Raw genomic sequence first — 15,866 nt, forward strand, 5'->3', positions numbered from 1 at the left:
TGCTGGATTCTTGGAGACCAGTCTGATTCCTGCTTCCCAAAGATAAGTTTTTGCTCTGCTTTTGAACTTATTAGTTTTGTTTTGTTTACTTTGTTTTCTTGAGTTCAGCCATCCCCGGTCGAGAGTGTGCTGAGTTCCATTTTTGTCTCTGATCAGTTTGTCTCTTGCTCTGTCTTCAGAATTTACCTGAGTGCTGATATAGTCTTTTTGAAGTCCTAGCGACTTCAGGGCCTGCTTTTCCTATCAGACAGTTGGGACATTTTTTTGGTAGGGTTTTTTACGGATTGCAGACAGCAGCTTTTCTATCCTGTCCTTTTTAGTTAGCTTGGGCCCCATCGTTTGCTCAACCTATCTTTCTATCTGTGTTAGTGTTTTCATCTTGCTTCACCGTCATTATATGTTGGGGGCTGCCTATTGCTTTGGGGTCTGCTCTGGGGCAGTTTAGATTTCCCCTTTCTTTCTTTAGGCCTATTTAGTTCTCCGCCTGTGATCGAGGGGTCTAGTGCATCGTAGGAACCCCCCACGGCTACTGTTAGTTGTTGTGGATAGGATCAGGGGTCTGCAATCCGATAGCTACCAACCTCTCCGGTTTTCTGGACTTAGATTGTATTTTTGTTTTTTCCTCCTTCGGTGACTCATTCATAACAGGATGCATTATACTATGGGAAGTGAATTGTACTACATGGATGACTATGGCGGTGCATTATACTGTATGGAGCACTATTGGGAGTGTATTATACTATATGGAGGACTGGGCAGTGTATTTTAATATATGGAGGGCTATGATGAGTGTATTATACTATATGGAGGACTGAGGAGTGTATTATACTATATGGAGGACTATGGGGCACATTATATTATTTGGAGGACTATGGCGTGTAAACTCTACATGTGCTGCTGATAACATGATACTGTATGGTGATCTGTTAGTGATCCATTAGTGATTGTGCTGTCCCCATCATTCTTTCTCAGATGGTGGAAAGAGGCTGGGAAACAAGTGTTGAACGACTTCAATATTGTCGATCACACTCATTTAGCGGCCTGAACTCAGCGCATGTAACTACAACCGAAATGCTTTTGTGTGATGTGCAATATGTTAGCATTTGGGGCCCCATTTTAAACCTTGCCTAGGGCCCACTTTGCCTAAAACCGGTACTGAATGAACTGAAGCAGTGGGCAGCAACTAACAGAATGATTTTTAACAGGGAAAAATGCAAAGTACTACATCTGGGCAATAAAAATGAAAAAAGCATGTACAGAATGGGAGGAATAGGGCTACGCAACAGCACATGAGAAAAAGACTTGGGTATACTAACACATCACAGACTGAATATGAGTCAACAGTGTGATGCAGCAGCCAAAAAGGCAAATGCAATTCTAGGATATATTAACAGAAGCATACAGTCTAGATCACGTGAAGTCATTATTGCCCTCTACTCCTCTTTGGTCAGACCTCATCTGGAATACTGTGTCCAGTTTTGGGCCCACATTTTAAAAAAGACATCAACAAACTGGAGCAAGTTCAGAAAAGAGCGACCAGAATGGTGAGCGGTCTGCAAACCATGTCTTATGAGGAAAGGTTGCAGAATTTGGGAATGTTTAGCTTGCAAAAGAGAAGACTGAGAGGAGACTTAATAGCTGTCTACAAATATCTCAAGGGCTGTCACAATGTAGAAGGATCATCTTTATTCTCATTTGCACAAGGAAAGACTAGAAGCAATGGGATGAAATTGAATGAGAAGAGACACAGATTAGATATTAGAAAAATCTTTTTGACAGCTAGAGTGATCAATGAGTGGAACAGGCTGCCACGAGAGGTGGTGAGCTCTTCTTCAATAGAAGTCTTCAAACAGATGCTGGACAGACACCTGTCTGGGATGATTTAGTGAATCCTGCTTTGAGCAGGGGGTTGGACCAGATGGCCCAGGAGGTCCCTTTCAACTCTACAATTCTATGATTCTATGGTTCTATGATTGCGGACCACGAGAACCTGTCCTACATTGAGTTGGCTAAGCGCTTAACTCCTACACAGGCGAGGTGGTCGCTTTTTTTTCAAGTTTTCATTTTTCCAATACCTTTCTGCCTGGTTCCCAGAATATCAAGACCGATGCCTTGTCTCACAGTTTGGACCTGGTATCACCTCCCGAACCTCCTTCCTCCATTCTTCAGCACAGGGTGGTCATTGCTGGGGTGTCCTCTAAGTGGGAGCTGGAGATTCATGAGGCTCAGTCTCTTGCGCCTCTATCATTGCCTGATAATAAGCTCTTGTTCCTATTCAGTATCGGATGAGGGTTCTCCAAGAGTTTCATGATTATGCTCTCAGTGGGCATCCAGGAGTCTCAGCTACTCAGATAGCTATTGCTAGACTGTTTTGGTGGTCCTCCATTTCTTTTGACATCGCCATGTTTGTGTCTGCTTGTGATACGTGTGCCTGTGTTAAAAGTTTCCATAGCCCGCTGGGGAATTGGTGTCATTGCCAATTCGGATAGACCCTTGGACTCATTTGTTCATGGATTTTTATCACTGATCTCCCTCATTCCAATGGCAAGACTGTTTGGGTGGTGGTTGACAGATTTAGTAATCAAGCACATTTTGTACTGTTGGCAGAACTACCTAAAGCGAAAACTTTATCCAAGTTGTTTATTGAGCATGTTGTGTGGTTGCATGGTGTGCCTCTGAATTTGGTGTCTGATAGTGGGGTATAATTTGTGTCCAAGTTCTGGAGGGCATTTTGTAAGAGATTGGGTATTGACTTGACCTTCTCCTCGGCCTACCATCCTGAAATCAACGGGCAGACGGAAAGGACCAACCAGTTACTTGAACAAATTTTGCGGAGTCTTGCCACATCTCAGCAAGATGATTGGTGCTCCTCCATGCAGGTGGCTAAGTTTGCATTTAACAATCGGGTTAATCAGTCCACTGGGTCCTCTCCATTTTTCCGTAACTATGGCTTTCACCCCCATCTTGTTGAATTTTCCAGGCTGGATTCGGGGTGTCCTGGGGCTGATTCAGCGGTTCAACGGTTGGAGGAGGTGTGGAGGGAGGTTCAAAAGAACATTGGGGTGGCTCAGGGCAAACAAAAATATTTTGCTGATAACTGATAACTAGGCCAAAAGTACACATATTTTCTCATAATTATAACCCCCCCCAAAAAAAGCTCCATATCCATAGGGGGCCATAAAACCACCAGCAGATAAGCCATGTTGGTCTCTAAGCATAGCTAAAATCCCAATGCAAAAGATGACATCAGTCTCAATCTCCTGTGATCGTTCTATGAGGAGTTCTTACATAATTCCTAAAATTATGAAGGGCTGAGTACAGCCAACAACTGGGCCCTTATGAGGTCATCACAGAGGGGTGTGTGGTTGAGACTCAGGGTCTGATAAAAGATAAATCCCAATTATCATCAGCGTTCGTGCAGAGAGCTACATATCATGTATGTATGTATTGTGAGGTAGCGCTGTCATTCAGGGTTGGGGGACACTTGCTTGGCAGCGAATAATCACGTCTGGCACAGGTTTTCATAAAGCCATATCACAGTCCATGAGGTTTATTCATTATCATAAACCAAAACGATATGCAACAGTCTTATAGCAGACAGCAGGGTATCTTCACACTGGAGCTCTGCTCCCCTATAGCCCTCCTAGTCACACAGGCTGTGTTTCATCTAGCCAACAGGCGATACAGTCTCTCAGTTGCAGTCCCGTCTCCGGGTTACCTTGCATGCTGCTTTACACTGCTAACATTCATTCCCTCTCCCTGGGAACTGTCAGGCACACATCGCCATTAGTCACAGCATCCACACGTGCTGTTAGGCAGACAGACATCTCTTTGCACGAGACCTTCCAAACGGACCAATCGGGTCCCTGCATTCACCACATGTGACCAGACCTCAGGTACCTTATATGGTCCATAGCCACACCCACAGGTGATCACATGGCTATGACCTCACCCACAATCCTATTGCACACTGCCACACACAGACTTCCCTGACACATTGTAACAGAACATACTACTCAGCAGTACCTCTGCTGACAATTATGATCTTTCAGTATCCTACACCTATCAGGGCAATGGAAATGCTTATACGGCTGTCCTGGGACACCCACACAGCGCCCCCTAGCGGACACAGCGGTCACTGCACCACAGTATGCAGGGGCCCTGCCTATGGACAGCCAAATCAAAGCCCTCTCCTGCTAAACTGAATCGTCTCTGCGATCGGTGTAGCAAGTCTCCTGTTAATCCTTTTTATTTTATGCAACTGTTTAGGCTGTATTGTTTTGTCCTCCTAGTAAAATCTTTTGCATATCTTTCATAAACACTGCCTCCCTTTGAATTAAATATAAAATTTAAAAGTTCTGTTCATAAATAATAATAGTCTTTATTTTTATATAGCGCTAACATATTCTGCAGCGCTTTACAGTTTTGCACACATCATCATCACTGTCCCCGATGGGGCTCACAATCTAAATTGCCTATCAGTATGACTTTGGAATGTGGGAGGAAACCCACACAAACACGGGGAGAACATACAAACTGCTTGCAGATGTTGCCCTTGGTGGGATTCGAACCCTGGACTCCAGCGCTGCAAGGCTGCAGTGCTATCCACCGAGCCACGGTGCTGCTCTGTTCTGTAAACTACACCTCGAAGTGAAATCTACCGTAAACGGTGTCTAATCGACCGAAACAGATTAGTGGTGGTGGCGAGTAGTCTGGGGTTATCTGAGAGTTGGCTGTGGCCGTACCTGGGTGTGTACACATATTCCATATGTTGGAATCCAGAGGTGTATATGCCGTACGCTCACCGTTAATTCTCTGTTGATCGTCGGCCAATCATTTAATTGTCCGGATGATAGAGGTCAGCAAAGAGATGGGTGCTCCAAAGATCACAGAGTGGTACTTGTGACCTTCCTGGCCTGTGATATCAGGGATTTGTGGGATTAGAAAAGTCCTGACAAATATTGTATCCCTGACACATTTCATTTTGCAAATTATAGCGTTTTTTTTTATTTGTATTGCAGCCATGATAACCGTGTTGTACAATTTTTTGCTGTAATTTTCCTTCTGACGTTTTTATCACAAAGCCTTACCATATGTAGGACTTCAGTTCTGGAGATAGGTCAGTAACTTGCTGTGAATTATGATTAATTCAGACACATGAATTATTGAATATGTGAATACAAGGTTTTACAATCATTATAAACAGTTTTATGTGGAACCATTGTATAATCAGTATGTAGATTGCTTCACAGTGGCAGCAATTATTTCTTAATTGGAAGGCAGGCCTGTTTGTAAAGAACATTTTCGGCTATTTTGGAGAAATCGTTTGTTTCTTCGCTGAACCTAAGAGCTTTGTCAGGAGAAGTCATTTGTACTTAAACTTTAATATTTTAGAGTGACAGGGCAAAAAATGGAAAAAAGATTTTATCTCCAGTGGTTTGCTGCAAATGTGATCTGGAGACAGGGTACTGGGATGCAACAAGCAGACAATGACACAGCGGAAGTAAACAACTTAACTATGTATTGTCTTAACACTGATATATGGAGGGGGTAATTTCGAAGGAGGCAAAATATGCAAACACAGGATATTAAGAGTATACAATCTTAACTTAGATGATGATAAATATGCAATAACACTTGCAACCAGAATCCTCTACGTTATCTAGCTACGTCTATGTAGGTGTGACGTTCACTAAACGCCACTAAAATGGTTCCCCAATACGATTTACTTAGATTCAGGTTCTAAAGGAGGTCACCAGTAGTTCCTGCTAGGCTGAAAGTTCTTCTAACAAAAGTAAAGTAATGCTTTATAGGCCCTAAGAGCACTAGCCATCCCTCACCACATCTGTTGCACAGTCCCAGACCGAACCCTGTACCGTACATCAGAGCTGGAAGCAACAGCCCGATTCATCAGTGCCTTCCAAACACCACAGTGGATGTCCACTTCCGGATTGCAGTCTGCACTTGGTCTTCGGTGCTTGACCTGTGACAGTCATTTATGGGGCCAAGACAGAGGAGGGCTCGACCTCAGATCTTGACCTGTGTAGTCTGGTTCACAGGTCTTGACTGGCGATTGGCTAAGAATCAGTTTTTGACCATCATAGTCTTTATCACAGGTCTTGACTGGTGAATAGTCATGCCTCAGGTCTTGACTGCCGTAGTCTGGTTCACAAGTCTTGACTGGTGATTGGCTAGGCCTCGGATCTTGGCTGCTGTAGTCTGGTTCATGGGTCTTGACTGTCAAAGCCTATACCCTGCTCACCGGCTCACGACACCCCGCTGGTCTAGGTCTCCAAGCACATACCGTTGACTTTGCTGCAGTGTTCCTCTCAACACACGTCCTTCTTGTTGCTTCCTGGCGCCAAATCTAGGGTTCCATTGGAACAGTAGCTGTCAGTCACCACCAGTCACAAATGCTGTGCTTCAAGGAGTTTTTCACTACCTTTTTTTATTGATTTTTTTTGGTCAAGAAAGGTGTCGTGGGTAGAATATTCCTATAAATAATGCTTTCCTAATCCAGGCCTTTAATTTTAATTCCAGTACTGTTATCAGATTTGTAAAGATTTCGTCCTATTACGCAGAAAATATTTATAACGTGGATGGTATGTGCCGCATGAGTTAATGCTCTTTAAGAACATTGATTTCCCAGTTGCAGCCGCATGGATGTGATTTCCCTGGTGGAACGCTTAATACTGTGGAAATGTCACACATAAAGGTTTGTGCCTGATGCTTTATGAATTATCATAACTAAGTTAAATATAATATGTTCTATATGAAAGCAGTAAATGGAGGGACCTTTATGTACAGGGCATATGTGAGGAGACTGCAGGCACATAGGATGCAGTAACGGACTGTACAGAGACCAAGGGTGAAAGGGGTTTAATACACAGTAGAAACTCCATGCAGGGAGAAAATGGACGGATAATATTCCCTAATACAGCAAAAGGCTAATGGGGATAACTTAAGGAACAGGGACAAGTAAAGCCAACAATACAATAAAATATAACTTATCCCTCAGGCGCCGTCACGGTTGAACTTCTGACTGTGACTGGTGCTGCCTAGATTGTGTCGCAGTGGGGGTCTGTCACAATCCTGAGGTAAATGATGTAGTATCTTTTGACGTTGGCGGTGTCCTACCATGGTCCTGAAGATGGCTGTGAATCCTCAGGATCCTGATGCGGGTCTTGGCTCCAGCAGATGAGGTGATGAAGAAGGATACGTCCTTATCCTCAGCGGTGAGTGTCCCAACACTACGGTGATTTGCAGCACTGCCCAAACACAGTTTACAATGGGCAGCCCGGATCGCTGGGCCGAATCGACACACGCCTAAGTCCCGTTCACAGACCTTGTCTCTCACGGTCGGTACTGTCAGCAGGGGCAGAAGTGGCAGCATTTTTGGCTGTGTCAGCGGTCTCAGTGAGGGCAGTGATGTCGGCTGGGACAGCGGTGTCTGAACTGTACTCAGTCGACTATCTCCTGTCAAAGCGCTCTGCCGTCCCAGGCTCTGCCCTGCCCAGACGCCTCTCAGGTGATTTTACCTCACAGGTCTCTCGCGCGCTCGAAGTTCCCACCCAAACTGTCTGGTCACTCGCGCACTGCAGCTCTGCCCGCTTAGCCACGCCCCTTTTCTCAAATGCAGCGTACCGTCTGGAGTCTCAAGCTTTCTACTCCGCAATATAGGTGACAGCCCCGATGGTTCTGGACTCTTCATGGAGGAGACATGCCTAGTCAGTTCCTTCCCCTTACACATGTTAAAATTAAAAAGCAAAATCAACCTCCACAAAGACTGCACCCACCAACATCTCCAATATGTTTTAGCATATCTGCTTCTAGGCTTTTAAGGTCGCCATAGAACATGGTTACTTAGTAATATGAAAAGAAAGAGAAACCTTCAAATGTAACTGTTTCTAGTTGCTACGTCAAGAATTTATATTGCTATGTTCTGTAACAAGGTCAAATAAAAAAATTAAATGTTACAAAACAACTGACAAATGGCGTTCCAACGATGATGTTTACTGTGTGTCATATAGAATCCATTATACAGACTACCCATTTCCAGGTAAAGAAAAGAAAATTAAAGGGAATCTGTCAGCAGGTTTTTGCTATGTGATCTGAGAGCAGCATGATGTAGTGACAGAGACCTTGATTTCAGTGATGTATTACTTAGCTTACTGGGTGCACCACTTGTGATAAAATCAAGCAAAATAATATAGAAAGGGAGTGAATCCCATCTCACTGTGAATGAATGGAGTCTAGTTTGTATGGAACCACTTTCTGGAGGATAAGGAGCGGATATTCCAGCTTCTGATTAAAAAATTCCAAATTTATTTAATAATTTTAAAATTCCATTCGAAAAAATGGGTGGGAGGACAGAAAGCAAAAAGCAATGCATTTCAAACGCAGTTCGGCTTTTATTGTCAGTGTTAAAATCACCATTTTCCCTGCTGCAGATCTAGCTGAGCTATAGCACTACCACACCACTGTTTGGTAGCTTTCTGTGCACACTGTATTTTGACAGAAAGTTGTCTATCAGTGCAGGGGTAATATTGGACTAGGAGGCACAAGAAACCTAGTCCTATAGTGATTGTCTCCTGCTGATAAAGTAGTTATTTTATTGAAACAAAATACATAGCCTAGTAAATTACACATCACTGAAATCAGGGTCTCTGCCCTGCACCATGCTGCTCTCAGATTGCATAGCAAAAACCTCCTGATAAATTCCCTTTAAAAGATTTGTCCATTACTTTTATATTGATGACCTATACATAGGATAAGGTCATCAGTACAAAAGAAGTGGAAGTCTAACACAGGTCACTGCCACTATTGAGCAGAGCAAGAGCACCACAACTCTGTTTAGTGGCCACGGGCTGGTAACATAGATCAGCTCCTATTGAATGGCTAGTAAATAGTGTACAGAGCTGTGCTTTTCATTTTCACTGTATATATGTGGCCTCTGCCAGAGTATGCAAAAAAATTTAACAGATGATGAGTTGGAGTGCCAGTTGCTGTATCTTCACCAATCTTATATTGATGACTTATTCTATAGTAGGTCATCAATGTAAAAGTAGTGGACAACCCCTTTAAAATCTCATGCCAGCTTTTGCGTAAATTAAAATTAGCAGAATGAGCAGAGGATTCAAATTTAAATGTGGTTTCATTTTGAAAAGTAATGTGGTCAAGTTCGCTTGATTTTTTTTCTCAAATACTTATCCAAAAAGTACCAACATTTTATAGACACTTTAAAAAACTATAATGAACTATAAATATTATAGGTGATACATGCAGCTAATTGATTGTACCTCAAATCTCAGTACTTCAAGTCCAGCAAATGCCCAGAAAAGATGAATATAGCACTCTAAGGTCTACTAGGACTGTATGAAACCCCTTTCAAGCTCTTTAACACAAACATAGCCTAAGTAAAGTAACCAAAAGCCCATTTAATAACATAGTAAATTACAGACTTCATGTATTTTTAATTAAACAATGGTGAAAAAATTATCCCTTTAATTAATTTTCTTACGAACACTAACTGAAACTGATGATGTTGCTGTCAGAGGTAACATAAGCATATTGTGAATAAGATGTGTGATGTGCCATGTGCTCTATAATGCTTTTAGCTTTATACCAACTAATATGCTTCTACTTTTTCCTTTACCATGTATCTTGAACAACAGTATAATTAACTTGTGCTAGGTAGGTAAGTATACATACAGAGAGCCAAATGTGAAAGCAGGTTACAGTATAGGTGTAGTCTGTAAAGTTGTCAAATTGGACTAGTAAAACAGGTGTGAAAACAAAAACATGAGCAGTTAAAGGTCTACATTTTTTAAACATCTTTTTTTTTTTTTTTACAAAATTCCACCCTGAAAAAGGGTCTAATCAGAAATGATAGGTACACACACTTCCAAATAGCCAGCACCTACAAAAGGTCACTGTATTATTATGGCAAGAACAGATGAAAAGACTGAGTAATGAAGCATATGTGCAGTCTGTGACTGACACTGAGTTCAGCTTTTTTTCTATAAATAATATTGTGCTGTCTTGCTGCTGCCTTCTAGTGTATTATAAATGAAGAATACAAATTTTGTAATTGCAATTCAAATGCAGAAGCACAAATGTGCCAGCTACTCAATATCACTGATCAATCACACTAAGTCTGTGAACTACACGTATCTTCTTCACTGCTGCATTTATACAACACATTATTGTGTTAAGTATTTGTCCCATGCTTTAAGATTTTCTCTTCCTTTTTCTGTTGCTGAGCTGTGAGCCTCTAAATCAGACTAAAGAGGCTGCTGCATTTGATGCCTCCATTTTTATATACACTCTGATACTCCATCTTGATTGGCTGTGTTATACTATGCGATGTGGTAGCCAATATGGGGAAATCGGCACTTAGGTCATGTGAACCTTCTTTAGCCAATATAATTTTCTGCAATATGTAACAATTTGACAGGCATGTTTTTGGCAACTTATTTTTCTGGTTGAAAGTTGGTCAAATTCACCAAGAACTGCAAATTTCCTAAAATTCATCTATATTGCCAACTCTAAAGAGTGAAATTGGCTCATGGTTTCCATCTCTTGAAGAATATTTTAGTCAATCTTTCTCCAGTCTATACTTCTTGCGTTACATATGAGCCTAAAGGCCTCCATGCAGATTAGACTGTCAGCCAAAGCCACTGATATAGATCAGTTCAGATGACACTCTAATATAAAGTCATGGTCGAAAGTATTGGTGCCCTTGAAATTGTTCTAGAAAATGAAGTATTTCTCCCAGAAAATTATTTCAGTTTCACATGTTTAGTTATACATATATTTATTTCCTTTGTGTGTTTTGGAGTGACTCAAAAACAGAGGAAAAAAAGGCAATTGTACAATAATTTCACACAAAACCCCAAAATGGGCCAGACAAAATTGTTGGCCCCTATTCAAAATTGTTGGTAAACAACTTTGCTTCTAACATGTGATGCTTGTTCAAGGCTTGGTTCTTAACACTTTTGTCCGTGACTGTATATGGGGGCGTCTGCCAACTGGTTCTAGAGGGAGATGTGAATTGTAAATGTCTGATTTTGAACTTCCGATTTGCTCATCCAGAGGTAAGAAACAGGCAGAAATGTCTGTTAGGGTATTCTCACCGAGAATATAGGACTGGTTGGCCAAGTGAGCACTCCTGTGTATGGCAGAGCTGGCTGTCAGCTGAACAATTGGATGGAGAATCCTTTGCTCGTAAATAAGTCTCACTGCATAAGCTTGACCTATTCAATAACAAAGATATGATACGAAATGTTATTGTAAAATGGTGTTATATTTATCAGTAAAACTTGAAAGAGGAGTAGCAATGGGTGAACGTGCTTGGGTAACATCTTTTCCGAGCATGCTTGGTGTTATCCGAGTATCTTCGGCATGTCCCTATATTATGTTCGAGTCCCTGCTGCTGCATGATTTGCAGTTGTTAGACAGTCTCACCAGATGTGGGAATTTGGTAACAAGCAGGCAATCCCTCCATTTGTTCAGGCTGTCTAACAGCTGCAAATCATGCAGCAGGTACTCGAACATAATACACAAGCACGCCCAAGATACTCGGAGAACACCAAGCATGCTCGGAAAAGACCGAGCACGTTCGCTTATCACTACAGAGGAGTTTTTAAAGTGCCTTGCAAATCTTTTTCTTGCATACAGACTGCATATCTGTAATGTGTGCTTGTTTTAGGTACACAGCAGTGGCAATGCCGATGCTCTACAACACACGTTACAGCTCAAAGCGCAGAGTGACTGTCATGATTGCAGTAGTTTGGGTTTTATCCTTCGCAATCTCTTGTCCACTTCTCTTTGGACTAAATAACACTGGTGAGTATACAAAATGAAAATGAATGTTTTGACTGTTCTTTTTTGTAGAAATAATTTAGATGCTAGTGCCAAGCAAACAGAGAGGGAGGAAGAGACATGATTGCCAGGGAACTTAAAGGAGTTTTGCAGCCAAAGTCATTTATTTTCGATTGACTAGGTAGGTGACAAATGTAAGAATAATCAGGATTGGATTGCTGACACTCTAACCAATCTCTAGCTCTTGTCAGTTTCTGATCCTTCAACTGGAAAGTGATAAATGTTTGTGCCTGAAATCCACCGTAAAAGAGTTGTCTTATTGAGACAACCAGTTTCCATTTTTTTAGCACATGAACATCATCAATAAAGTTCCCTGTTTAGATTGAGAGGATGAGTTAAAAGAATTGTCAATTGCTAACTTATTTATGACCTATTCTTAGTATTAGATAGTATTGTACAGCACTGGTTATTATCTATACTAAGGTCAAGGATATGCCGTCAATATTGGTGGAGGTCCAACACAACTGGCTTCCCCACTGATAAGTAGTTATTAACGCTGATGTTGGTTGGATGTACAGTGCATGGATCTGGAACTTCATGGCTCCATACATTGTGTAGTGGCCGTTCTTGGGCACTGTAGCTAGGTTCCAATTGAAGTGAATGGCAGAAGAGCTGAAATACTCATGAATGGCCACTACAAAGTATATGAGGAGGCAAGGGAGTAGTCATGGTGAGAAGCTACTGCGTCACCACTTCCTGGCACCCCACATAGGAAACACAAAATCCTGTCTGTTCTGTGTGATATGTACCAAGTAAAACACTCACATTAGATTCCGGGGTTCCTTCGAATTCTGCACTTTCAGCTCCAGATTCACGGTTCACACAAACACCTCCAGACTCCATGTCCATACTCAACAGTTCAACTTTACTTGAAAACAGGGCTCTTGATACAGACAAAGCAGTTCATATACATTGGCATTCCTTGAGCTTTCCCTGTCTTCCCTGACACAGCTTCCATTCTAAAGGCACTTGTATCCCTGTCCCTTCCAACAACTCCTGTCCTGCAGATACTTCTTTCTCATCTGTGGCGTCCATGCCCCTAGGTCCACCAACTTCCTCCCATTTCCCTTGTCTGGTTTCAATAGGAAAAAGTAAAATGCGCACTCAGCTCTGCCTAGTCCCGACCGTAGGCCAAGGATCCTCTTTGGAATCGTTACGTCTATAGATGGTGAACACTCACATGCTGCTTATCCTGAGGTCCCTCATTGCCTCAGCAATCTTCGCCCACAAGGCTATCTGTGTGTCCTCTCTCAATGCTACATCACTTCTGTTCACTAACCAGGAAGTCTCACCACTATAACCCATTGTTCTGCACTACACCCAGTCTGGAAAACCCCTTATGCTAACTATGTTTGTGCTGGCACTTTCATTCCCTATCTCTAGTGTGCCCCACTAATCTATGCCCATTATTGTCCTATGCTACTGCTACCTTTCTATTCTATATTTTTCCCTAATCTTATGCAAAGTAGCTGTAAAGCACATACACATTATAATAACATTAAACAAATACAGTAATGTACATAAAACTCTAGGAAACAGCACATATCCGATGCCAACATGATCGACAGAGGGAGAGGCACAAGGCGGCCTTCTGTCACCCCCGTTCAGTCCTCCCTCCTAAAATATAGTCATCCCCATTCAAAGTTAATACACTTTTTGTACAATGCTTCCTGTGTGTCAACAATGACCCTGGTTCCACTTGGTTGGAACCCTGGAACATAGAGCCCAAGTTCTTTTTTCTTAAACATGGGTCTGACTGACCCCGGTCCCCTTACTCCTGGGACCCAAACACACATTGTGCTCCCTCGCGACATTCCAGTCCCGTAGGACAGTCCTTTCCTGCTTCAGGTGTTCAAACACAGGAAGTCAATGTAGAAAAACACTATGGCCCAGCGGCCAACTCAACTCCGCTCTGACAGTCCATGTAGTCCTGATCTGGCTCGCTCCTTGGGTCCTCCTGTTCAGGTTTCTCCCTCCCTCCATTAACAGAGTATGGTCCCTTTAAAACAAGTGCACTGCTTTTATACTCCCAAGGGACATTTCAGAGTAAAAATGACAACAGTTCAGGTTAAAAACTGTACAGTACTTAAAGCAGCCACACACAGTCCATTCTTGTTACCAATGGTGATTAACCCTTTGGGGTTTCAGTCCTGTAATCCAGCAGGGGATGCGCAAATGTGCTCAAAGAAAATTGAAGGAGGTGGAAAAAACAAAGTCACTTAACTGCATCCGTTGATGGTCAGCATCTACACCTGAGCCGGTGTCATTCAGGGCTCCTTGCCCTTCAGGAGACGCAGAACAGTCTCTCATTTTCCATCTGTTGTAACTAGCACAATGAATGTATGGCCTGAGGACCCACTGGAGGTAGACTTTCTGCTGTTTATCTGACTCCTTCCTTCAACCAGTGGCTGGCTCAGGGAGCCTGGAATCTCCTGCTCTTGTGACCCGACTGTGGCCACTGCTTCTCTTAAGGCGCCTCTGCCCTTTGACTCGCTGCAAGAGCTGCAACTGCTACAGGCGGCTGAAAAACATACTGTGCCTCCCGCTCCTGCCTCTACTTGATACTGGAGACCACTGTGACTGCCATGGCATAGGGTCCCCGGGGTCCCTCCTCTCTGATGAAAGTCACCTGGTCCCACTCTTGCAAGGGACCCTCGTGTGCGATGGACCTGGCGTTCACGTAAATTTCATCGCCGGTCCTGATTTCTTGAATGAATCCACATCCTCTGGTATAATGGTAATACCTCATCAGGCCACATGTCATCCGGACGGACATGATTCCTACACCGGGGCTGTATCTGGCTCTCCCACCATCTCTTCTCCCTAATTACTCCTGCCACCCACTGAGTCTCCTCCACTGTAAGGACCTTAGTCTCATCTGGGTAGCCACCATGGGGAGATGCAAAGACTGAAGAGAGTGCCGGGACAGGAATAGGTGAGGGGGCCGGAGTGAGGGTAGGTGTCAAACTCACTGCGGTATCCGCATCCATCTGAGACGATCCTCCACTTCGGCTGTGTGAATTCAGAACCACGGCCACGACGGTCCCTCGTTCTGCTATCTCAGCTTTCTCGACCACTTCATCCAGCTGCTGTGGCTCAGGACTCTCTACATCAACTGGGCTCCTGTTGCCGACAATCTTCCTCAACGCCCAGTTGAATGAGAACCAATCTCTGGTAGCATCAACCGATCCTTCCTGGGTTCCATGTCTTCCGTTCCTGCGGTCCACCAGCCTCTGGGGTGAGAGTTCAACTGTGCCACAGACCGCTCCCAGCCCTGCCACCCGATACCTCTTCGGAACGACATACTGCACCGCTGCATGGGGTAAGACAACTTGCTCTGTAATAGCGTCTCTTTTCAACGTTCAGGGATCTACTGAAGACCACCGTGATTGTCATGACTGTTGTGACTTGTGAAAGCTAGCCTGTAGCTGGCAATCAGAGGCGACCGTGACAGCTGTATATAACACAAGCAATCAGATGACTTGTGAAAGCTAGCCTGTAGCTGGCAATCAGAGGTGACCGTGACAGCTGTATATAACACAAGCAATCAGATGATCGCAACTTAACCTGTCCAAAGGAACAAATACAATTAAAAAATTTAAAAAATGCTGTAACAAATATGAAAAAAATAAAAGTTCAAATCACCCTTTTTTACCACATTTAAAATAAAGATAAATAAAAAGGACGCATATGTTGTATTACCGCATTAAGAAAACTCACAAAGTAAAAATAATAAACCAGATCAGTAAACACTATAAATTGGAAGGAGAAGGACCAACACACTGTCCTATAAAAAAATTGTGTGCTCGTGGATGAAACTCGTGGTCCAGACTGATAGTGTCTTGAACCTCAGCACCACAAAAGAAAATGAGACTGTAAGTCTTGCTGCAGTGTAAATTTAATTTGATCCGGTAAGAAGTCGAAAACAGATGTGGTACTTGATGAAGACTTGTAAAAGTTTGAAACATTGTTCACTTGATGGC

General features: G+C 42.9%; 1 protein-coding gene across 3 annotated transcripts in view; it reads left to right on the forward strand.

The window, feature by feature from the left end:
- The window catches only part of DRD2 (dopamine receptor D2), a 443,649-nt gene that overhangs the window by 386,352 nt on the left and 41,431 nt on the right, over positions 1-15,866 (forward strand). For all 3 annotated transcript variants that reach the window (XM_073585298.1, XM_073585299.1, XM_073585300.1), the window contains one exon: positions 11,711-11,847. In XM_073585298.1, coding sequence (XP_073441399.1) covers positions 11,711-11,847 — 137 coding nt within the window. The remainder of the gene's footprint in view (positions 1-11,710; positions 11,848-15,866) is intronic.

This window comes from Dendrobates tinctorius, unplaced genomic scaffold, assembly GCF_039654945.1.
Source record: "Dendrobates tinctorius isolate UK_male_01 unplaced genomic scaffold, ASM3965494v1 ptg000086l, whole genome shotgun sequence".
Lineage (NCBI taxonomy): Eukaryota > Metazoa > Chordata > Amphibia > Anura > Dendrobatidae > Dendrobates > Dendrobates tinctorius.